Source organism: Spermophilus citellus, assembly GCF_964194105.1.
Source record: "Spermophilus citellus genome assembly, chromosome: 11".
Taxonomy (NCBI): Eukaryota; Metazoa; Chordata; class Mammalia; order Rodentia; family Sciuridae; genus Spermophilus; species Spermophilus citellus.
Window position 1 is genome coordinate 46,763,480 of NC_138192.1, and position 27,039 is coordinate 46,790,518.

The 27,039-nt window shown below is 32.3% G+C and overlaps 1 protein-coding gene across 1 annotated transcript in view; it reads right to left on the reverse strand.

Moving 5' to 3' along the window:
• Positions 1-27,039, reverse strand: part of LRP1B (LDL receptor related protein 1B) — a gene marked incomplete at its 3' end in the record, with an annotated part of 1,847,377 nt that overhangs the window by 667,167 nt on the left and 1,153,171 nt on the right. Inside the window, exon 21 of the mRNA XM_081262419.1 lies at positions 6,708-6,890. Within this exon, the coding sequence (XP_081118545.1) occupies positions 6,708-6,890 (183 nt within the window). The remainder of the gene's footprint in view (positions 1-6,707; positions 6,891-27,039) is intronic.

Here is a 27,039-nt window from a genome sequence, read left to right on the forward strand (position 1 = left end):
CAATAGCAGGAAAAGATGACAAAATAATCCACACACAGACAAGTATAATGCTTTGCCATTCACAGAAATCCATAGTGGATTTTTATCATACAGTAGGTCAAAACAGAGCATGATACCACTGTCAAAGTTAAACTTCCACATGTACCAGTTAGTGTCGTTATATCTGCTTGCTAAAGATTCTCTTCATCCTTAACCTTTAACCCCACTCTGGGACCTAACTTGAAATTTTATGTTGCTTATTCCAATGGAATCCAGAGTGAAATGTGTATGAATTGGCACCAATCTATCACAACTCTCAGACAATCAATCAAAAGTGTAGCGCATTCTTATATTATAAAAAGTGTAGTGCCTTCTTAGGCTTTTTCCTTAGCTATCTTTTTCCTCTACATTAAAAGAAAAGAAAAGAAGACAATAGTTTCTTTGGAATAATTCTAGAAATAATACTTGCTATAGAAAATAATATGCTTCTATTAATATTCTTTCCTTTAAACAAATGTTATATATTATGCTCATTGTTCTAATCTTCATTTTTTACTTAACACTGAATTAAAAGGTAACGTTCATGTCACTGCATCATAATGACTTCTATTTTTAAAATGACTACAAAGTAATATGCCTTATGGATATACCATAACATTTGTACCTACTGCCTTATTTTGACCCATTTAGGTTATATCCAGCATCTAACTATCAAAAACAATTTGATGGCAAAAAATAGTATAAAAAGATGGTTAATATTATATGCCAGTAGGGAAATACAAATTTAGACAATAATAAGATACCACTATAGAACTCCTAAAATGGCAAAAATCTCAAACAGGGACAACACTAAAGGCAAGCAAGGATCTAGAACCATAGGAGTTTTCAATCATTGAAGATGGCAATGCAAAACAGTACAGCCCCTTCAGAGGACAGTTAGTTAAGTGTCTGAAAAAAAAAACATACACAGACATTTATGATAGTTTTATTCATAACTGCCAGAAATGAAAAGGCATAGGAGAAAATTAAGTGCATATTATTAAGTAAAAGAAGTAAATTTTAAAAGGTTACTTATTGTGTGATTCCATCCTTATAGCATTCTGGAAAAGGCAAAACTATAGAGTAAAATATAGCTGCCAGGGAGGAAGAATAATGTAAAAACAGGCAAGAAACAGCATTTTTAGGGCTGTAATACTATTCTGCATATTATAATAGTAAATACATATCCTTATGTATTTTCCAAAATCTGTAAGAGATATAGAGCAAAAACATGGACTTTGGATAATATGATGTGTAGATGTAGGTTCTCTGATTATAACAAATATACCACTCTGCTATAGGATACTGATAGTGAGAGAAACTGGTTATGGTGTGGTTGCACAGGTTATACAGGAACACTCTATACTTTCTGCTCACATTTTGCCGAGAACTTAAAGCTGGTATAAAAAAATAAACTCTATGTTTTAGAAAACGTCATTACAGTTATTTTGCTGTGTAGTACTTCCCATTTCATGTAGTTCTAAGTAGTTACATATACATATAATGATTTCTTTTTTAACTTAGTAATTTTCAGTATGATTTTAGTTTCCACATGCATGTTTTGTAAATCTTTTTGATGCCAATTCCTAGTTTGAGTTTGTACAATGCCTTCTGTAAGTTCCAACTGCTGAAAAATTTTAAGGTTTTTTTTGGAACCTCACATAAATCTCAAATTTTTTGTGTGTGAGTTTACTGTGCCAGTTGGTGTCTTTATATGCATTGACTTAAGCATATTAAACACATGACTTAAAGTACTGTAAAATAATTAAATATTTTTGTACAGCTTATTTCACAAATGTATATCTACTTCATAAATTCCTGGAGGCAGAATTGCTAGTAAAAAAGTAAATGCATGGGCTGAGGATGTGGCTCAAGTGGTAGTGGGCTTGCCTGGCATGCATGTGGCCCGAGTTCGATCCTCAGCACCACATACAAACAAAGATGTTGCATCCACCGAAAACTAAAAAAAAAAATTAAAATTCTCTCTCTCTCTCTCTTAAAAAAAATAAGTAGATTTTAGTCACTGATACATATTTCTTACTTTTCATAGAGGTTTACCAATATCCCCTAACCTAAAAGTGTCTGCTTCATCTACTCTCACTGACACAGATGTTTTTCAACTTGTTAATTATCACCTAGCTAATGTTGAATAAAAAGTGATGCCACTATAGTTTGGAGTTGCATTTTTCTCATTATGGGTGTTATGACTGAATTTTTGTTTTCCAGAAAATTCATATTGAAATCTTATCCCTTATGTGACTGTATTAGAAAAAGGGGGTTTGGTCAAGTAATTAGGTCTGTCATGAGATTAGCAATCTTATGCAATAAGAAGAATGGTCTCTGCAAACCAGGAATAGTACCCTAACCATCCATGTGTTCTGGTAGAGCCTCCACCTTGGAAATTCCCAGCCTCCTACATGGTCAAAAATAAATGTTTGCTGATTAAGCCACCCAGTTTATGTTAATTTGTTATAGCAGCCTGAACTAAGATCATTTTGTCAACCTTTTCCAATTGCAATTATTCTGCTTGTCATATTATATATTATAATGATAATGACTATATTATAATATGTAAAATATATAATATGACAGGCAGAATAATTACAATAATTTACATATATATATATATCATTAAATATATTTTATTTTCATATACATGTCATATGTATTCTTTTCTTTCTTTTTTTTCTTCCATGATCTCCACATAATTATTCTAAATTTTTTAGACACACATTTCATTTTCATTTAATCACGAGTAATTCATTTGGTAATGAGTGTTTTGAGAACTGATTTCCTTAGAGATAGCTTCCCTGGTACGTTTTAGACTTTTGGTTTGAAATCTCATTTTGTCTGAGAGCTTTCATTTTTCTCTTTATGCGTTTACTTGTTCTTATCTACGGTTTCACTGCTTACACTTCAGCCTACCCCATTATTTCCAGCATTCATGGTTCAGAAATATATCTTATGTTTGTTTTTTTGTAGGAGTCTATCCCAAAACAATATTGGATTTTTATCACATTTGATCTCTACATCAGACAGAGGCTTGCTTGTCTGAATTCCCATGCCTGTGTCCTTACGTCTCTTTAGGTACATGACTTCAGTTAGGTAATTTGTCATCAGCAGCAGAGATACTAGACAGACAAACAGACCGATAGATCGATATGAAAATATTGCAGGCACAGCTCAGCATTCTATATTCTGTCTTATTCGTATTTCTCAGAGTAGTAAATCAGCATGTCTCTTTATTTTCTCTTGTAACATGCGAGCATCACTTATATGTGTTTTTAGCAGTAGAGAGAAGTTTCAAAGTGTGAATACAAAGTCTTAACTTAAATGAATTCCTTTCTTATTTCTTCTGAATGACATTAGAGTAATTCATTATATGAGTACACCATAATTCTTTTAAGTAGTTCCATACTGAAAAGCAATACATTGTTTAATTATTTTTTACTAAAAACGAAAAAATTAAATGAATATATTTGTGCATCTATAATTTCATATATTTCTGATTTTACCTACATAAATTTCTAAACTGGGAAGGCAGGGTCAAATTAACATTCCTTCAACCCCTGAGGGGCAATTTTCCCTATACTCTTGACATTACTTTATAATACCAAACATTTTCTTTTCTTTTTTAATTTAAAGAATGGCAACCTGAGTTGCTTTTACATGAGAGGTAGACTTGAAACTCTCTCCCCTGACTCCTCATTTATGATATAACTGCTATTTATAGGTCTGGGACATGAGAGACCAGATGTGGTAGAATACACTTCTTGGTCAGATAGTTCCTTTGAGATTAGAAGCCTTTTGATGTTAATAGTTGTATTGTATTTTAATTTAACTCTCATGCTCTTTTTTATACTAATATAAAACTAATGTGCTTGTATTTGAACACTAATTAAGAGATGGCAACTTATGTATAAAAGAAAAGCCATTCTAACTAATAAATGTAAATTTATTACTTTGGAAACTTTTAAATATGCAAGTTAGCATTTATGACATCTTTGAAAATAAACCTGAACTCTGGATTGAAAATCTTGAATAGTTTAAAGGTCTTTTAGCTTGCAAAAGTGATAATTTAATTAAAGTAAATAAAAAAATATCAAAAGGACTATTGATGCATATATATTCAATGCTCATTATTGTGGTTTCTTTAAATGCTTCCAATGTTCACAAAAGTCTATCATAAATATGAATATGCAATTGTGCATGATGATTGTTTTAAAGTTTGGCAAAATTATGATTTACTATATCTAAACTACAGATTAATTAGAAGCAGATGGATTGGTAAAAGTAATACTTTTTACATTTCTCTTTTAAAATGAAATATCAGTTGTACTGTAATTATGCTTTATTTACATTAAATTTTGGTTTACTTGAAATTCCTTGATATATTTTATTAATAACATTATTAAAAGTGCAATATAAGTCATAAGTCAACACATGCAAGTATCTCTAAGAATCCAGTTTTCCAAAGATAGCTAGTCATCCTTACCATACTTCAGTCTAATCTTTGAGTCATATTCAGAGGAATTTGTATGATTTCATTTCAAAATATCAATAAATATTATACTATGCAGAAGCATTCAAATTATCTATTGTTTTCTTAATATTCTTGTTTATTATGTTTTCTCTGAATATTTTCTATGTGTAGAAAGTTCAAACAAGTTCTTAATGACATTATAGTTGTTTAAGTATACATTGCTATGAAGTTCTTTCTCCATTAGATTCTTTTTAATTGACACAATATAATTGTACATTATTTATGAGATATGATGTGATATTTCAATATATGTACACAATGTATAAAGATCAGATTAGAGTAATTGACATGTCTTTTATCTCTCATATTTATCATTATTGTTTGTTTTTGGAACACTTAACAGCTCTTTTGAAACATACAGTTGGTTGCCAATTATAGTTACCCTACTGTGCCACAGAACATTAGAAGTTATTCCTCACGGCCAACTGTACCTCTGTAACTGCTACCTATCTTCTCTCCATCCCCACATCATCCCTGTCTTCTGATAACCATTATTCCTGAAGCTTTCTAAGCATTCTTTCTCCATAGAAAAATTTCATCCTGATTTTAAGGTTTACATCTAAATTTGCCAAACTTTTGTATCATATCCAATTAATTTTTAAAAATTTTCATGCCAATTTATATTTGTTTTAACATAGTTTTGCCAGTTTCTTATTCATACTTATATATTGAAGACTATTCTTTGCTTTATTTCAACATTAGAGTAATTAGACAAAGAACAGAAGTCATATGGAAGAAAATATATGCTTTGAATTATGTTAATCTGAGTCAAATAACTGTCTCTTTGGAAAAAGAATTAGTCTATAGAAAATTATTTAAGCAGTCAATATTTTATTAATCTAACAATACTTATCTATTGATTTTAACTAATATATATTCAAAAGGATAATTTCTATACTGAAAATCACATTTAAACCTAGTATTCTCCAAATAAAATGTTTATGTAACAATTGAAGATAGAAACAACTTTGAAAAACTATTGTTGGAAGAATAACCCATTTGGACACATAATTCTCTCACTAGGAATGGGCTACAGGATTATTTTTCATGTATATCTATACTAGTTTACATATGTTTCTTTATTTTTTTATTTAAACTCTTCAGTGTAACCAAGAAGTGTTTTTAGGAAAGAAATGTGATGCTTTTTTTGTATCTTTAAATTCATCAGCCACTGGGTTCAATGACACATGCCTGTAATTCCAGTAGCTCTGGATGCTGAGGCAGGAGGATCAAGAGTTCAAAGTCAGCCTCAGCAATGGTGAGGTGCTAAGCAACTCAGTGAGACCTTGTCCCTAAATAAAATACAAAATAGGGCTGGGGATGTGGCTCAGTGGTTGAGTGCCCCTGAGTTCAATTCCTGGCACTAAAAAAAAAAAGAAAAAAAAAGTTCACATTAGTAATGTGGTTTTTATAGTATTTGCTTACTCATGATTTTTACTCTCTACCAATTAGTCGGTATACAGAACAAAAGGAATCACTAAGAGCTCATGATTAAGCAATTCAAAAGCAATTCACATTAAAGAGATGTTCCAGAGATGAACCAAGAATACTTCCTGAAATCTATGAAAAATTCTTTGCAGTTCTTGCATTCTGTTTGTTCTCTTAACTTCATCTCTAGCCTATGAAATTTGAGACTCTGAATCCAAATGGGCTGGTTTCAAATTTCAATATATACCCAATGTGGTGGTGCATGCCTGTAATCCCTGAGGCAGGAGGATCATGAGTTCAAAGACACCTTCATCAAAAGTTAGGTGCTAAGCAACTCAGTGAGACCCTGTCTCTAAATAAAATTCAAAATAGGGCTTGAAATGTGGCTCAGTGTTTGAGTGCCCCTGAGTTGAATCACTGATACCTCCATCCTCACCCCCAATTTTTTTTTCTATTGTGCCATGCCAGGTTTGTGAACTGGGGCATATTTAAAGCTCTTTGTCTCCTGAGTTCATGAAGAGAATACTCATAGAACTCTATAGACCAATAATACTTCTCATTAGAAGATGGCTATTACTGTTGTTACATATAGAATGTGAGCAGACCTACTAAGAATACAACAATGCTCTTTGCAAAATTGAGATACAGATTGCAGGCCAGCAGAAGGGGTTCTTCATTCAGGGAGTGCAACAGAAGGTGAAAGCAACGTTTTGCTCACCTGTACGCTGACAGGAGAACTTGGTTTTGTGATCGCACAAGCGTATCGTGCCATTGCATCCTTTTTCATCACTACCATCTTCACAATCTTTTTCTCCATCACAGCGCCACAGATCAGGAATGCAATTTCCATCAGGATGGCACTGGAAGTGATTCCCATTACAGCCAGCAGGAGAATGAATCTCTTGATTTGAAATGAAGGAGAAGAAGAGGAAAGGCCAAAGAAAAATTATTTTAAGATATTTTTTCCACATTTTTTTTCCTTCAGGCATCATTATGGTAGACAGAATCTATACTTTATTTAGTTTATAGTAATAATACTCTAGCATTTTCAAAATCTTTTCAAAGCATTAAAAATTGGAGAAAAGCATATTTCTTATCTCCCATAGAATTCTGAAAAATACTACATAAATCAAAAAAGAGAAAGTAAGATAACACATAAATATTTTGTTGTGGTTCTAATTAGTTTTATAAGAGTGAGATCCATGAAGAGCTCTTCTCTAAGGCACATAAAATCTCAGATTATTCTCCTAATGATAAGACTTTGGTTGTTTTTGTTTTGTTTTGTTTTGTTTTTGACATTTCGTAGGTAACTATTGTCAAATTCCTAAGAGGTAAAAACCCAAAAATAATAAGTACACTCTAACAAAATCTTTGAAGAATAACATAGAAATTTGAAAAAAAAGAAACAAACAAAAAACCCAAACAATAAATACAACTCCTTGGAATGTAAGACTTCAATTCTAGAATCAGAATGGATACTAAAACACAAGAATGTAATGAGACATTATACATTCCAACTTGATCATCTATTACTATTTCTTGAAATACAATAGATAACTCTATTGTCGAAAACCTGGTGTCTTATTAGATAAATTCTGCAGGTAAGCATAAAAGAAATATAAATTGTTGTGCTACATACATGTCTTATATACAATAACTGAATAATATAATATATTAAAGTTTGTATTGCATATTATCATGAGATATATTAAATATTTCCAAATACTCTAATAAAATAAAGATATCGGTATACATTTATATTCAATACAAAAGTCATTGTAATACACTAATTGCACATTTTATTCAGCTATACCCAGCAACTCCCCCCAACATGAACAATTAACAAATGTAACTATATGAAAAATGTGAGGTAGGTTCACATAAGTTATTCATTGTTTAATGTGCTGGTTGGTAAAGACCTAGAGTAATGATTTAAGATTAGTCTCTCTTAAATTCAAAGCTAATTAGAACACTGATCTCACCAAAGCAGCTTCATCATCTTTTAAGTTCTTTGTCTATTCTACTGGCAAAAGGACAGCTTTTCAGTGTCCTTGTGAAAATTGAATCAAATATTTGTAAATAATTCTTTTAACTACAACATTTTGCTGAGCGATGGTGCATGCATGCCTATGATCCCAGTGACAGGATGCTAAGGTAGAACAATGACCAGGATTGGAAATTTAGGAAGATCCTGTCAAAAGTTATATTTTAGAAAAGGTCTGGGGATGTAGCTTAGTGGTAGGGACTTGCCTAGTATGTGTATGGCCTGAGGTTCCATCTTCAGCACTGTAAAACAAACAGAAACCTACAAAAAATGTGTTGGTGTTATTTTCTGTTAATATAAAGAGCTCAGTTCTGGATGAAAAATTTTCTTTAATTAAAGACTTTCAACTTTAACCTTTCAGGTTATAATAAAAATGAACAAGACAGTCTTGACTCTGTTTCCCAAGAATTCCTAGAGCAGTAATACTTGAATAATAATCAAGAAAATTCATCCTTACTGAAGCAAAGAAGATGTTCTGTTGGTAAAAAATAGAAGCTTCAATTCACACACACAAAAAAATCCATACAATGAAATAGCCACTATTAAGTAGTTATACAATATGAGACCTACTTAACAATATATAGGGAGAACTGATGTCTGGCTAGCTTTGGAGCACCTTCCAAAAACAAAAACTTTCTATATTTCCTAGTCTTCCAAATAATTTTGGATATATCACTTGGATATATTATTGTCATAATTAATCAAAATGCTTGATGTGCATACATGCAATAAATAAAGATGGTAGAGTCTGTGTACAAATGGAAAATATATGTGCACTATGACACAGCAATTTCTCATCACATTTAATTAGTATTGCAGAGTATTATGCAGAAATTGGGTTAACTACTATAGCAGTAAAGAATTAGTGTGGGAATGTTTTCACAAATATATTTTGGTTTTTAAACTTAAAAATCTATTCATCTTCAGCATTCAGGAAGGAGAGAGAAAATGAATCAAATAGTCTTCAAGGCCAATTGGCTTTTTAGGAAGTTCTGTGGTGAGGAGGCTGAGCTCCTGGAAGTAGTGGAATAACCTTTGCTTTTCTCCTACTACTTGTCTTGAAAATAGAATAAAAAAAATCTTGGCTTAGTTGAAATTTATATGCTATGGCATGAATTCATCCAATAACATACACAAGCTGTATTTCAGGCAATTGTCACTCAGTGATTCCAAATATTTAATAAGGAATGGAAAATATAATCTATTGATTTTTATATATTCCCTTAACTAAGGGTTGAAGGATGGCTGCTCACATTCTGAATCTGTCCCTTACTATGTTTAACTGGGCAAACAAACTATTGGCCTTTCAAAAATTCAATACTTTATTATATAAAAGTCTAGGTTCTCCAGTAGCTTAAAAATAAGGACAAGTTTTGAGAAGGCACCCTTGCAAGGTACTAACTACTACTAGCTTTATATAGGAGCAAACTGAATTTTATTAGCCATTCCCAATTATAAGAGACAATATATACCCTTTTCCCCTTAAATTGAACATTATATCATTTTTCAAAATCGTTTTTGTTTTTTAAATGAAACTATTTCTACTATTTTTTTTCTAAGTGGTTTTTTTTTTTTTTTTTTTTTTTACCTCATGGACATTTTTCATTAGTTGGCTGGGTTTGTGGAATGGTATCTTTTGTTTTTGAATTTTGCTTCTAGGAAGCCATTTAAAAATGTTTCATTTGCTCTTGCCTCAATATAAATACTAATTTTCTTATCTTACACAAATTGACTTTTCTTTTTATCATCCTTTTTCATGGAGATTTGTGAATAATTCTGAAACAAATCATGCTATTTTACAGTGACTTCTTAGATCTTAGAACCAAATTTATTGACTGTTTTTGATGATATGAATTTGTTTGACCCAATCTCTAACTCAGATATATTTATGAATCTTTAACATGTATTTGTAAGATCCTCGTCTTATAACCTTCTGTCTTTCAAGGGAAAGAAAGAAAGAGAGGGAGAGAGAGAGGAGGGAGGGAATGAAGAAAGAAAGAAAGAAAGAGAGAGAAATAAAAGCAAATCATTAAAACAGTAATAAGTAAGGATGTTTTGAGAAGAAATAGCACATTTACTTTAAAATTTACCTAATTTAGGAAATGATTTATTAACTTCAAAAAAGTTAAATAATATATGTCAATTTCTATAGCATATTTCTCTCTCTCCATATCTTTTTATTTCTTCAGGGCTCTGTTGCCTCAAAAGGTCAATAAAAATGGAAGGAATTCCATATTTAACCTATCATTGAAAGAACAAAGTTTTAACTCTTTCAAATATAGTTTGCTGTGTTGCCAAAGTCTAGTTATTTTAGATCAGATCACCATTAACTCAATGACAAAAATGTGAACTTCTCAAGAGAAAAATGACATAAAACTTATAAACATGGACAAATCAATCTGATTCAGAAGGAGATTTGCAGGAGTTAAGTTGCTGCTTCTAGAGAAAAAGTGGCTTTGGGATGTGATTTTCCAGAAAATAATAGAAAAATAGGGTCTGTTTGCTTTTGTAAGCCAAAATATTCTGATAAGCTTCCTAGAAAACAAAGAAGTTTATAGCCATTATCGATAAGGCACAATACGATATGTTTTAATGGGATAAGCCCTAACTTCTCATTTTATACATTTTAAGATTAAAGAGCAGAAATACAGGTGTTTATAGCAGATTTAGCACTACAGCAAGTTATCTACAACCCTTGTCTTTTAGTTCAATGTTATTGACAGCTGAGAGTTAGTTGCAATCAGAAAAAATCAAAACAGACTTTCTGGAGGGAGAGAGAATGCTGCTATTGTCTGCTTTTTGAAAGTTGATTTGCATTTTCCTTGCTTTGTTTCCTAACATTTGATTTATCTATTTATGTTTCATAAGTGAACCCACTCTTTCATTTTCTTATTCTAAATAAATATTTACTTTAAAAACTTGAATGCAAATGTGACATTTCTCTGGGGATTTCTTTTTCTTCTTTCTATTAGGGTATTCATGTCCAGATCCCTTAGAGGCTGGTAAAACATCTGTTAAGGACCACCACAAACAATCAGCTGGCAATAAGTTAAGAACAAGACTACAGCCTGGTGAAGGAAACTTGGCGAGTAATTCTTACCACCCAAATCTAAGCAAAGAAACTCTCCATACATTTGCTTGCACATGTGCTACTAATGTATAAATTCTGTTCTTGGTTATTTGTTCTCCCCAAACTCGATTTTCTTTCTATATACCTTCTCCTATTAATAGTGATGGTTTTGTTTAAAACCAGCTTTCTCCAAAAAGAATAAAACTGTGTAGGGTTGTTTTCCAAAATTGGATCTTTCATTAAATTCAGAAATTTCATGAGTAGTAGTAGCACAAGATTCATGAAATAGAAATCATATGTGATGCTTTGGGTTGATACCTATTCTTTCTCCTGTAGAGTCTATTCAAAGCTCTGCTTGATTTTCAAAGTAAACTCCAAAAGGAATGCCAATACCTCACATGTTCGTGAATAATTATCTTCTGTTCTATGTGTCTCACTTGAAACAAAATAGAGAACTCATCTGCTCCTTTTGATTTTGATTAAAAATAAACAAGAAAATCTTATTGAGACTATCCCATTTCATAGTAGCAGATACTATTAATCAATTTTCCAGGAGTCATACAGTTGATAAGTAGCAGACATGTGATTTGAAACCACACAATTAATCTCAGAAACTGTTCTCTTTATCTTTATATCATCATTAACTTCTTGAAAGACTTTTGTCATGTAGAGGCTAATGAATAAAAATATAATGATCTCATTTAATAATCAATATGACTATGGATTTAATTTTTACATGTAAGTTGTTGTTGTTCAAGACTTGTAGACCAATGTTACAGAGTAGAGGACACGGAGACAAACCCACATAATGACAGTTATCTTATATTAGAAAAGGGTGCTAAAAACATATATTGGAAAAAAGATAGCCTGTTCAACAGCAGTACTAAAACTGGAAATCCATATGCAACAAAATGAAATTAAACCCCTATCACTCACCATGCACAAAACTGAACTCAAAGTGGAACAAGGACATAGGAATTAAACCAGAGTCACTGCATCTATTAGAAGAAAAAGTAGGCCCAAATCTCCATCATGTTTGATTAGGCCCTGGCTTCCTTAATAATACTCCTATAGTGGAAAAATTAAAATCAAGATTCAATAAATGGAATGGATTCAAACTAAAAATTTCTTCTCAATGAAAGAAACAATCAGTGAGATGATTAGAGAGCCTACAGAATGGGAGCAAATTTTTACCATACACACATCATACAGAGCACTAATCTCTAGGATATACAAAACACTCAAAAATCTTAACACCAAAAAACAAATGACCCAATCAATAAATGGGCTAAGGTACTGAACAGACTCTTCTCAGAAGATGATATACAATCAATCAACAAATATATGAGAAAAATGTTCAACATCTCTAGCAATTAGAGAAATTCAAATCAAAACTACTCTAAGATTTCATCTCACTCGAGTCAGAATGGCAACTAAGAATACAAACAACAATAAGTGTTTGTGAGAATATGGGGAAAGGGCACACTCATACATTGCTGGTGGGTCTGTAAGATGGTGCAGCCAATATGAAAAGCAGTATGGAGATTCCTTGGGAAACTGGGAATGGAACCACCATTTGACCCTATCTATCCCACTCATCGGTCGATATCCAAAGGATTTAAAAACAGCATACTACAGGGAAAAAGCCACATCAATGTTTACAGCAGCACAATTCGCAATAGCCAAACTGTGAAACCAACCTAGACATCATTCAGTAGAGGAATAGATAAAGAAACTGTGGTATATATACAAAATGGAATACTACTCAGCATTAAAAGAGAATAAAATCATGGCATTTGCAGGTAAATGGATGAAGTTGGCGAATATAATGCTAAGTGAAGTAAGCCAATCCCCAAGAAAACAAATGCAGAATGTTTTCTCTGATATAAGGAGGCTGATTTATAATAGGTTGGGAGGGGAAAGCATGGGAGGAATGGAGGACCTCTAGATAAGGCAAAGGAGAGGCAGGGGAAGGGAGGGGGTATGGAGGTAGAAAAGGGAGTGCAATGAGATAGACATCATCAAGTACATGAAGACAGGAATGGTGTGCCTCTGTGTTATGTACAACCGGAGATAGAAAAAATTTTGCTCTCTCTGTGTAATATGAATTGAAATGCATTCTACTGTCATAAATAACAAATTAAAATAAATATAAAAATAAAATAAAATAAATAATTACTGTTGTTCAGCCTATTTCTTTTCTAATAGAATTTAACATTTATTCATTTTGTTGTAAGGTAATAGTATTTTTTTTCCATTAAAAGATCAATAAATTGCAAGTTCTATGAGGTCATCTACTCTTCTCAAGTTTGTTCCTTCCATTGATTGTCAGTCAGGGTATTTGGGTGATGACATCCATGATCTAGTCAGTGGCTGAGAACTACAAAATTAATTTCATTATCTTTAAAAATAGAATACAGGCCTAAATTATTCATTCTATTTGTTCTTTCAATATGTACTTATTGTAACCTGCCAGGCATTTTTCCAGGCACTAGCATTAAACAAAGGTCAAGGTAGAAACATTACTGGTCTCACAAATCTTACATGACAGCAGAAGAAGAATGAAGGTGTTTAATAAATAACTACTTGACAAATAAAAGCTGAAGGGGAACCACTGGTTATACTGTGGTAATAGGCAAGTGAAACATCTCCTTGTCTCAAAGCAGAAACCATTTAATTTTGGCTGAGTTATGTATCCATTATGAATTAGGAGCTGGATATCCTCATCACAGTCATTCAAGTTCCTAAGCTGATTAATGGATGATCATCTTACATGGTCACAATTATTAGGAAAGAGGGAAAAGAGGGTTCTGAATGGTCTCATATTAAGCTAGAAAATAACACCCATTATTTCTGATCAAAATTGATTGGAAAAACTTACTCACTCAGGGTAGAGTCCTAAAACATTGCTCCAATCCAACCACAAAGGTCCCAGGAGGAACAATCTTAACAGGTATCAGAAGAGGAAATACACTGTGCCAGTCATTGATCACTGTCATAAACAGCAACTTGGATATAGGGCTCATATTGAAAAGGGTGACTTATAGAAGCTGGCATTTAAGATGAGTCCAAAGTGATGGGAAAAATAATCATGGAAGAAATTAAGGCAAAGAGCATACTAAACATAAGAAAGAGTAACTGCAAAGACCCAAAGCAGGAAATAGCTTTAATTTTCACAGAAAAAAAAAAGAAGTGAATGGGAATAGGTGGGTGAAATTAGATATGAGAGGCAGGTAGGGTAGAATCGTGTAGGGATTTATTAACAACTATAAATGGCATCTATTTTGGGGGGATTTTGAAACAAGACTGATGGAGATATAATTCAATATACATTATTTTCTTTGACTGCTGTTTCGAGAAAAATGGAATCATGAGTGGAAGTAGAGAGACCAGAAAATGGCTTTTGCTAGAATCCAGGTACAAAATGGAAAGTGGAGTTCCTGCCTTTGAAAAGATCATAGAATAGTGGGTACACAGGCAAATAGAAATGTTTGTAGCTGTAAAACTCTTTCAGAATGGAATGGTAGGAGAGAGTGCCATGAGAACACAGAGAGGAAAACCAGTCTGGAGCTGGGGGGTTTTATATGAAGACATTCTTAGGACAAATTGTCAGAAGAGAGTTTCTGGTTACGATTAAGAGTTAGGTCAGAAAGTATGTTAAATGAGAATGAAAGATTTTCTTATTAAAACTAGCTCTACTTACAAAATTGTATGTAGTGTGTCAGCAGAGGAAGGGAGAAAGAGAAAGACAGGAGAGCAAGACCTAGACCTTGAAAATAATTGTGTCTTATGCTAAATGATTTTTATTTAAACCTGAAGGCAACCAGGAATCAAAGACTTTCAGTTAGATTCTGATTTCTTAACTCACTAGAGAAAAAAAAATTCTCTAAGATTGTTTAAATTTACAAAGGTTTATATAAATATAAATTTGCTTAATGTATATATATGCATACATATACATATTAAATATTTAATTTATTCAAACTATTGAAGTTCACTCTGATATGAGACTAGCATGCATACACACACACACACACACACATTTTACACTTCCCCCGTCTTTGCATCTCATTCTCTCACAATAAATTAAATTACAGTGGAATGAATCTGACATAACTTTCCTATGTATATATACATATATATATGTGTATACTCTATTGAATCTCACTATCATGTATATCCATAAGAAATTAATTTTAAAAAATAAATTATGGTTAAATGATAGAAAGATCAGCAGAGCAGAGGGAAGGGAGGAGGTGGTGTGGGAAAAGGAAAGGAGTGAGAGGTCCTGGGTAACTGAATTAGAACAAGATATATTCCATGCTTTTATAATTATGTTAAAATAGATTCTACTGTCATGTATTACCAAAAAAATTTTTTTTTAAAAGAAGAAGAAGAAAATTAAAATACTTGAAATCTATTTCTCAATGTATTTCTTAGTTTTGGGTGGAAGTTAAAACGTTTAGGGGATGTTGTATTTATCTGCCAGAAAGCATTAACATAAAGTCATAGAGTTTTATTTCTTCTTAACTTTCCTGCTAAATAAAATCAGCTTCTGTTAACAGTTGTTGATTTTCCTCTGGATGAAGAGCGACATTCCTCTGAGGAGCCTGTGATGACCATTCCAACCTGAGTTCCCAGCCTGTGTAGTTCCCCAGAGCCTCAGGTCCTAAGCTTCAGGGCTTGGAATGCAATCAATCTTTGTGATATGGCTCTCCCAACAGAGTGCTAAAACGATGACTGTGTTTATATGTATATGCTCATGCTGTTTTACTGTTAAGTTTTCATATTGCTGATGCTGGTTATATTTTTAACTAATGCAATTTTATTGTACTTTTCCCCTCAAGCTATTTTAAACTAAGCATAGAATTTGGAAAATATAATAAATAAATAAATACAGAGCCCTGGAGGAAATGTGGCAACTGATGGTGGAATCTATCCCAACATTTAAATGAATTCACTGTGACTAAATATTTGTAGTTGGAAGACTAGAAACTGTACAAAAACAGAAAGAATATTCTTCTCCTGAAGTTAAAAAAAAAAAAGAAAATCAGAATTGCAAAAAAAAATATATATATATATATATATCTCACTAATGTATTCTTTTTTTTTTTTTTTTACTCACAGTACATTTTTGGTTCAAAAGAAATGCTATAGACCCCCTGAGAAAAATGGATAATAATGGTGCTAAAAATATGATGGGTTATTTAAATTGCAAGACAAATGGGGGGATCCTTTACTATTTTTTTAACACACTTTATGCCTTGCCTTGCCATTCATTGCTCAGAACTCTTAAAAGTAAAAGGCACTACATACTGCATGTGCAGGAAGCTTTTTGCATTTCATATAATAATCATGTGTCAATCTTTGCCCTTCCTAGATTTTCAATGAATCATTATGTATTAATAATTCCTACACCTACGGCAGCTATTTGTTGTAGATTTCTTCTCCAGACATTTTTCTCCAGTCCTGGCAGGACTGAGAAGCTGGTCTGGCAGCATAACAATAGCCTCATTTCACTTACAAACAGAATGTGGACATAACCTTTCCTGTTCCTGCCTTAGGGGTATCTTAACTTCCCCCTAACAAGTTTATGTACCCCTAGTTTCTAGAAATCTTCAAGAGACTGGCTCATTAAAACACCTCAGATTGTGAGCTAACTGGAGACTATACTTGAGTTGATGGGGGTATGCTGTTGTGCTCTTCTCCCCATAATGCACAACAAATTTTTCAGGGGATGCTGCCTCTGACTCTCGGAGGCTACTGTGATCTCCGCTATGAACTAACAACAAAGACATATGTGGGTCTTCCCTCTTAAATCATCTTGTTCTCATCCCACTGGACCTTGATATGGCTATCTACAAGCCATCTGGACTTACCATTCTCACCTTCCTTCCTTTCCCCCACTTTCCAGGGAAAGTTTTATATTCTGCTTTCTATTCAAACAAACCCCTTTTCATATGTAGCCACCATATGAGATTATCTTAACAAAATGTTGGATGGGACCATTGAAACCATTTATTAGTATATGTGATTTAGTGATAAATTTAGTGGGGGTAAAATTAAAAAAAACAGATTTAAACATGTCATGTTTACTGTTTGGGCCATTAAGAAAAGCTGAATAGAAGAAATGAAAACAATGCAAGGAGAACTATGCACAAATAAAATTATTTTTAGTGTTAACACATGGACACTCAAAATCTAAATATTGAAAAGAGTTTCAATTCAGAGTAGCAAATATTCCCCTAGAAAGTTAATGTAAATTAACATGTAATCTACGTAAAATATTGGTTCTGCAAAGTGCTGTGGTACACACCTATAATTTCAGCTACTGAGTAGGCTAAGGCCAAAAGATCACTAGTTCAAGGCCAGTCTGGGCAACTTAGGGAGACTCCTGTCTCCAAGTAACAATAAAAATGACTGGGAATAAAGCTAAGTGGCAGAACATACCTGGGCTCAATCTCAAGTACCACAAAACAATAAAACAAAATACTGATTCAGTTTATTCAAATGTTAGGTTTTGGTATCTGGGCTCTACCATGAACATTTTCTTTAGAATCTAATTATCATGGGAGTGATGAACCCTCACATTATCTAAACACAAGTGAACAGAATGAATTAATCTGTTTAATTAGTTGTGTTAAGTAATTGACAGTTTAATTTTCCCCTTATCATTTAAATTAACCAATCATCTTAATGGTTATGTTAAATACCAAATAATAAGTAAAAAAAAAAAGTTTATATTTTACATCAGAATTTTTGGCTAACCAGTATGCATGTCTTGCAGTAGGAAAATACTCACTAGAACAAACATCATCAACAACAACAAAGAAAACTGAAGAAAAGATAATACTTTCTAACTTGATCTTTATAAATAATGTAGGACATTGTTAGCAGAATATTCAACCAGAAAATAGATGGAGTTGGAGAATAAGACAATCCCCAAAAAAACAAAGGACAAATTTTTTCTCTAAATCATGGTTTCTAATTCACAGGAGGGCACTAGAGAAGAATAAGCTTACTTTAGATTAGATAGAGGGTAGTGAAGGGAGGGGAGGGGATATGGGGATAGGAAGAATAGTAGAATGAAACAAACATTATTACCATATATGAATGCATGGCTGATATGATTCTACAACATGTACAATCAGAAAAATGAGAAATTATAATCAATTTATATACAATATATCAAAGTGCATATATGCACTCTATTGTCATGTATACCTACTTAAAACAAATTAAAATTAAAAAAAGAATATGCAGATGTGTGTGTGTGTGTGTGTGTGTGTTACAAATAATACTATTTAAAATTTTTAAATATTTTTTTCTTACTTTGGCTCTTTCTTCAGTATAAATTTGATACTCTGTGAAAGATAGATGTAGGGTTATTCAAAATTACTGTTACTTCAAAATGTATGTGTACTTATATTCTCAATGAAGTTCAGTTAATTACAACCTGCAGACCATTCAAGTACTACCTGGTCTTTATGTATATGTTTTTATTGTATTTTAATTATAAGTTTTCCTAGAACACAGGTACACTTATTGGCATACTGCCTCTGGCTGCTTTCATGCTAAAAGCGCAGTGTTGGTATTTGCAATAGGCAAGGATTAAAATATTTTCTATTGAATACTTTATAGAAAATGTTTGCCATTATCTATTGTAAACTGTTCTAAATTTTGCTTGTGACTTAGAGAATCTTCTATTCATATGTGGATATAAAAAAAATAATAGAAACATGCTGTCATAAAATATCTGATACCAGTGAACAGTCCATGCACAGTAAGTTCTGATGGTTTAAATGGATAATTTTAAGCAACAAAGTTGTTTCTGGAAAGGCTTTGGATGCAAATAATGAGCAATTTCCTTTGGGAAGCCCATCTATTAAAAAACAAAAACCTATACCTCAGATAAGTACTTACAAAAAGTGAATAATCTGGCTATTACAGTAAAAGAAGATAATACCTAAATGAAAATGCAGTTAACATTTCATGTAAATAAGAAAACGAGTCCTGACAGTTTAAACAGGATTTGAGGGGATCTAAATGCTATTTTTTGGAAAGGCAATATTACCATTGATAACTCCTTATTCACACAAAATCAGGCATGTCAGTCAGTTACAGAAATTGAATTAATCATTTTACAATTTATCCATGTCCATCCTGTCCACAGTGTTCAAATGAAAGATAATGAAAATTAATTGACTTTTTCCATTATTATTTTTAACTCTGTTAAAAGATTCAGACAACAAAATGAGATTCTTCATTATAATAAGGCCTTTTGTTCTATTGATTTTAGTTGCTAATTATAACTTTTTAAAAAAGAGAAATTTCTCTGATTTCAAGGGGTATAACTGTTCTTTTTATACAGAAGATAAATTTATGTAGGAATAAGTATAACCCCATTTGTTACCTATTTTCTGCATAGAAAAGATGAAGATAATTAGCTTCTTCTGTTTTATGAACCATTTTAATAGTTCCTTTTTAAAATTATATTTATCTGATTCTTTTTAATTTTCTTGAAAAGCACATTACAATAAACATTACAGATTCTCGAAACAGGCCTTTTGTTACTAATTGAATAAAAATCCTTGAATTTTCCTTGTTCCTGATTTAACAGTTGTTTGCAGCATTAAGGTTTAAATGACCTTTGAAGAGCTATTATGTTCTGGAAAAAAAAAGAGATTTCCTATGGATAAAATCCATTAATAATTAACATTGTTTGCATATCTGAGTATTAACATTTTCTAAAGAAAATAAATCAATCTGCGAAAGAATAAAGTTAAGCCTGAAAATTTATATTTCATTGAAAATAGATACTATAGTTCTCTACAATTAGACAGCTTAAATTGACATTTATTTAATTGCATTTTGTGAGGAAAGTCCATTGTTTTATTTAAAGTAAATAATCAAAAACATTACAACAAAAGAGTATATGCATTTTTCTGAATCCTTGACATAATTTTTAATCCCCTAGAATTTAAAGTCAATACTTCATCATTAAAACAATTTAGTTCCTGGAAATTCACAGCAGTTTTTTTCTTCATCTGTTTGAGCAAAAATAAAATTGAAAGAGAATTCTAGAAAAGTGACGGAATAGGAAACAACAGAGATACATGTTCTCAACTATACAACAACTGCCTAGCAAATTCTTTCTGGTGTAACTTTTTAAATTCTGTGGCATATTGAAAACTCGGAATTCCTAAGGTAAGGTTTAAAAGGCAATTTGTGGTAAATTTTGGTCAATTTCAGCATAATAGTAGCTAGGAATTCTTCAAATCTCAGTCTTGTGGTAAATAATCATGTGTGTGTTTCTAGAGCAGCTTGAACACATCTTGTACAATCCAAGGTTGGTAAAAAGGACATCATTCTCCAAGTCTTGGAGAATCTGTGTTGTGATCACGTTCACTGATCTCAGAGGCTGAAAGAGGTGGCAGCCATTATTATTTTTGCTATTGTTTATAAGTCCCTCTCCCTCCAGCTAAAGCAATTTTCAGAGGATTTAAATAACTGACTATCCTTTTTCTACATCTTCATTTTCTCTTTTCCTTTCTGTGAACCATATATTAAAGGTTAATATATTTAAGCACAATCACTTATATAGGAAAAATTAGGAAGTTATCATGGAAGCCCCAGGGAAAAGTACAAGATAATAAAAATTCTGATAAGAGCTTAAATTTGCCTCTCATTTTGATCTCTGATAGAAACAACATGTGCAAATAAACAAGCACACACAAAAAATTTGGGACTTATGTGCACTATCAAGAGGAACAAGAAACATTTTTTTTTTCCAGAAAGAGAAGATAATTGGTGGAAGAGAGATTATTTGAAGAAATAATGGATGGAAACTTTCCAAAGTGATGAAAGATATTAATATACATATTCAAGAACCATAACCAATTCCAACCAGAAGGAATGCACAAAGACCTGCATCCAGATATAATTAAACTTCAAAAATCTAAAGGTAAAGAGCATCTTGCAACCAACAAGAGAGAAGAGACTGAACATACACAAGAGATCTTCACCAAGATTATCAGAAACTTGGTAGTCAATAGATCATGTGGGGCTGGGGATGTGGCTCAAGCGGTAGCGCGCTCGCCTGGCATGCGTGCGGCCCGGGTTCGATCCTCAGCACCACATACCAACAAAGATGTTGTGTTCGCCGAGAACTAAGAAATAAATATTAAAAATTCTCTCTCTCTCTCCTCTCTCTCCTCTCTCACTCTCTCTTTAAAAAAAAAATAGATCATGTGGGCTCATCTATTGAAAGTACTAAAAAAAAAAAAAAAGTTGTCAACCAAGATTCTGTATCTAAAAATGCTGTCCTGTTAAAATAAAGGAGAAATTAAGATCTTTCTGTATTAAGGAAAAAAGAAAAAGAAAAAGAGCCAAGGAAGTTCATTTGTATTAGACCTGATTTGCAAGAAATCCTTGAGGAAGTCCTGCAGGTTGAAATGAAAGGGCACTGGATAGTAACTCAAAACTGCATGAAGAAAGAAAGTTATACATAAAGGTGAACATGTGAGTGATTATAAAGTCTAGTATTACTTCAATAGTGGGTACAATTACATTTTGCTTTCTAGAGGATTTTAGAGACACATAATTTTTTAAAAATATAATTAATGATTGAAAAGCATATATTATTGCAACTGTTGTTTAGAAAATCACATTTTGTTTTCTATACAACTTAAAAGACCAATGTATTTAAAATTATTAATTTATATTTTAGATACACACATTAAAAATGCACATCAACAACTGAAAGCAGTGGGAGAGAGATGGAAACAATCAGTGTGTGTGTTATTAAGTTTAACCAATATAAATCCAAATTTAAGTTTTATAACTTTAGGTTGTTCAGCATGATTCTCATAAAAATAAAAAAGATAATAGCTATAACATTTACACAGAAGAAAATGAGAAAAAGGAATTGAAATGCTTTTTCTGTCTCTCACACACACAAACTAAATAGAAGACAGGAATTGTGAGTCAAGGAAAGCTATAATGTGTATTTTTTTAAAAAAAGCATTTCTTATTTATCTATCAGCTTTAAAAAGGAAAAAAAAAACAATATTACCAAATGCTACAACATGGACAAATCTTTGGTCATTATAAGTAAAATATTTCAGTCATAAAAAGACAAAACTTATTCTCCTTACAATAGGCATTTAGCATAGTCTCAAGCACAGAAACAGAAAGCAGAATGGTGGTTTTTAAGTGGCAAAAGGAAGGAGGAATGTGGAGTGACTATTTAATGGATAAGGTTTTAGCTTTGCAAGATGAAAAGAGTTCTATAAAAGGTGGGCAGCTATGCTTCTGGAACCTGAAATATACTTAGTAATACCGAAATGCACATTTAAAATGGTTAAGACAGTAATTTTGTGCTATGCATATCTTATCATGATAAAAAGAAAAAAATGAGAGTTCTTTAGAATATTTCAAACAAAACAGATGACTGAATGTGACAATATACAATAATCCTTGGTATTTTTTAAATATAAAAATTAAAATGTTTTTTTTTAATTTTTTTATTTTTTATTGGTTGTTCACAACATTACAAAGCTCTTGACATATCATATTTCATACATTAGATTGAAGTGGGTTATGAACCCCCAATTTTACCCCAAATGCAGATTGCAGAATCACGTCGGTTACAGGGCCACAATTTTACATAATGCCCTATTAGTAATTGTTGTATTCTGCTACCTTTCCTATCCCCTACTATCCCCCCTCCCCTCCCCTCCCATCTTCTCTCTCTACCCCATCTACTGTAATTCATTTCTCTCCTTGTTTATTTTCCCATTCCCCTCACAACCTCTTATATGTAATTTTGTATAGCAATGAGGGTCTCCCTTCATTTCCATGCAATTTCCCTTTTCTCTCCCTTTCCCTCCCATCTCATGTCTCTGTTTAATGTCAATCTTTTCTTCCTGCTCTTCCTCCCTGCTCTGTTCATAGTTGCTCTCATTATATCAAAGAAGACATTTGGTATTTGTTTTTTAGGGATTGGCTAGCTTCACTAAGCATAATCTGCTCTAGTGCCATCCATTTCTCTGCAAATTCTATGATTTTGTCATTTTTTATTGCTGCATAGTACTCCATTGGTATTTTATTTTCTATATGGTAAGGATTAAACTCTCCTGCTAAACACCAATGGTTGAGCTGAGATGGGATATCAAATAGGTTGATATCACACAAGGTTGAAAGTCAAAATATGTTGATTTCAATTTCTGTTCTTTCCACGAATAAATACATCATACATATTTTCAGTTATGTTTTTCTGTTTGTTTTGTTCTGTTTTTTTTTTTTTTTTTTTTTTTTTTTTTTTGCTACTGGGATTTGTACTCAGGGGCACTTAATCAATAGAGCCACATCCCCAGTCCTTTTTTGTACTTTATTTAGACAGAGGGTCTCACTGAGTCGTTTAGTGCCTCACTTTTGCTGAAGCTGGCTTTGAATTTGGAATCCTCCTGCTGCAGCCTCCTAAGCCTCTGGGGTTACAGGTATGAGCTACTGCACCCAGCTACAAGTTAGGTTTCGATAGCTATTCTGAGTGTAGCCAGCCTTCCTTGGTAGGATATGGGTGTCTTTTTAGTCAAGGAGAAATGACAAAATTTCCTTGGTCTTTCACAAATAACTTAGCATGATCATTTAAATCCAAAACAACACCTAAATATGTATGTATAGTTCAAAGCCCACAGTCTCAATATCTCTCACAGTATATTGGATGCATCCACATCAATGTTTATAGCAACACAATTCACAATAGCTAAATTGTGGAACCAATCTAGATGCCCTTCATTAGAAGAATGGATAAAGAAAATGTGGTATATATACACATGGAATATTACTCAGCATTAAAAGAAAATAAAATCATGGCATTTTCAGGTAAATGGATGGAGTTGGAGAATATAATGCTAAGTGAAGTTAGTCATTTCCAAAAAATCAAATACCAAATGTTTTTTGTGATAATAAGGATGCTGATTCATAATGGGGTTGGGGAGGTGGAGCATTGGAAGAACAGATGAACTCTAGATGAGGCAAAGGGGAGGGAGAGGAAGGGAAGAGGTTTGGGGGTAGGAAAGATGGTGGAATGAGATGGACATCACTACCCCAAGCACATGTATGAAAGCATGAATGGTCTGACTCTACTTTTTTGTATAACCAGAGACATGACAAATTGTGCTGTATATGTTAATATGAATTGAATCACATTCTGCTGTCATACATAACAAATTAGAATAAATATTTTTTAAAAAAAATCATGGTCCAAATACAAATTCAACTAAATGGGGGTAAAACAATTTTGAGTAACTTGTAGATTATATAACAGAATCCATTTGACCTTAACTCCAAAAACAACTTCCTGTGAGTAGTTCATAGGATATGACAATCTAAGAGAGAAAGAATGTTAAAAAAAAAAAGAAAAGAATATTACCAACTCTTTCTAGGAAGCAGTGCAGTATATTTTTGTTGTTGTTATTATATAATCATAAGATTTTATACAGCTGAGCTCTTTCCTTATTTATATAATAAAAGAACTAGGGCTGGGGATGTGGCTCAAGTGGTAGTGCGCTCACCTGGCATGCGTGCGGCCCGGGTTGGATCCTCAGCACCACATACCAACAAAGATGTTGTATTCACCGAAACTAAAATATAAATATTAAAAAAAATTCTCTCTCTCTCTCTCCTCTCTCACTCTCTCTTAAAAAAAAAAAAAGAACCAAACTAAATGATGTTTTGATTTTTTTTCCAGCTTCCTAAATTTTCTGAGTCTATAATGTAGATAAAAATGGTTTTTGGGTTACTGAAGAAATTGCTTGCATTAGGGTTCATAACTACAAGGAAAATTTCCAGAATCCACTTGATTGAGGTGAATTGTGAAAGGTAAATAAGAAAAGAATGAAAAAGAGTTACAGTCAGAATTACTGTGACTATTTGACATAATAGCCAAATTCCCTTATAGTACCCATTTGTGAAATCTCATTAGAATGTTTTGTAGAAAGCAGAATGGTCTTTCCATTTTCTCAAATTTAAGTGAACCTGAGTATGCAATTCAGAGCAAGATATTAATTACTTGGGAATCATACAAATATCTATTTTAGAAAAAAAGATATTATATTTTACAGCTAAAGAAACAGACGGTTATAGTAATATGGGGGACATAATCCTTATGTGGAACCCCAGCTGTGTAATCCTGAGCAAGTATCTTAACCTTTCTGAGTAGTAGTTATTTTGATGATTGAATGAAGTAACATGTGAAGTACCTGATAATTAGTGGGTCAACAACATGTGTTAATTCCCTTTTATTCCCTACTTTATCACTAAGGTAATTTCCTCCCTGGGATTTGCTAAACAACAGTTACCTACAGATCTAAAAATTTACTACCAATTTGGCAGAAAGGACCTCAACAAAAAGAAATAAACGGTAACAAAAGATAAATGAGATATCTTTTCAGTGTTATTTTATTGATTCCAGAGGTGAGATTGCCAATATTTATTCAATAAATGAATATCATTACATTGTACTGACAAATGTGAATTTGATCAGTACACTTAGACTTGTACATTATTATGAAAAAAAATTAGGATCTTGGGTTAAGGCAAGGAAATAGAAAATAAATTACCTAACATGTAAGGACTAGAATATGATCATATTATCAAATTTTGAGTCAAGAAATAAACTCATTCATTCAAAAATTATTCCTTATGTATTTAATAGTGTGCTTGTCTATGAAAGTATGAAGATGAGATTATTCTAGTCTCTTAAATCTGGGAACAAGCAAGTAGAGAGGCAAATGAAGGAAAGAGGACAGAGACCAATAGAACAGATGAAATTTTAAAAGCAGGAACAAACATAAATAGCTAAAGCAGAAGAATACGAACATGTGTGAGTATTGATATAAATAATACTATACACTTAACTGCCTAATGGATTTGAAAACATAAACAAAAAGTCAATATGTACTTAATTTTGGATTTGCTTTTAAACTGTATTGCCATGTAAATAAATGATCATATATGTGTCAGCATTGCTCATCTTGTTTCAATTACTCCAGCAGGCAATATATATTTCTTTTTTAGACAGTCAAACAGTAAGCCTAACAATTACACAACAATGACAATAGTCCAGGGTCAGATGTCCTTTAAAAATACAAAATACAAATATTTGAGTATTATTAAAGTTGCTTTTTAGGAAAAAATTACAAATTTTAGGCAAAATGTAATTTAGGGAAATGTGTTTCCTTGTATATCAAGTCTATGCTGAATTATTTGGCATACATTTTTACAACAATTTCTGAATGTAAATTTTCTTAGGAGAATAGCTGTCTAAAAATATTGAACAATTTGCATATGCTTACATTAGAAATAGCTTTTTCCAGGTGTGAAATATAGTTATTTACCCAAAAAAGTATAAGAATGGAAATTATTATAATTCAAATGAATTAAACCGTCAAAAATGAGAATAAATTAATTCTGTGTATTTGGTATTTTATAGATGTGAAATATGCACAGAGTATTCTTCATTTTACTATTCTAGCTAGAGAATTAGAGATTTGTACAAAAAAAGACTGACGTATCACCTTAACTTTATTCTTGATGTTCTTAGTGATGAAACCACCTTTTGATAGGAACCTTTCAACATATACACAAATGTTCATGTGATCTCTAGAAGCAGTTCACTCTTCTAGAGAGTCCAGACATGCTAATTTTCCCACTTAGAAAACTATTCACCCAGTAACTTAAAACAAAGGGGGAAGGGGTCACTACAGAAATAGGTAGCAACTAGAGGATTCAGAACCAGAAATAAACAAGAACTAAATGAAAGGCAAGCACTGAAACAAAGGAAGGAACTAATTTGATATGGATTGTCTTTCTAATCTACCATTACATGTTGTCTCCCCCACCCTTTCCGTCTATGAGTGGGTGAGGGTATAA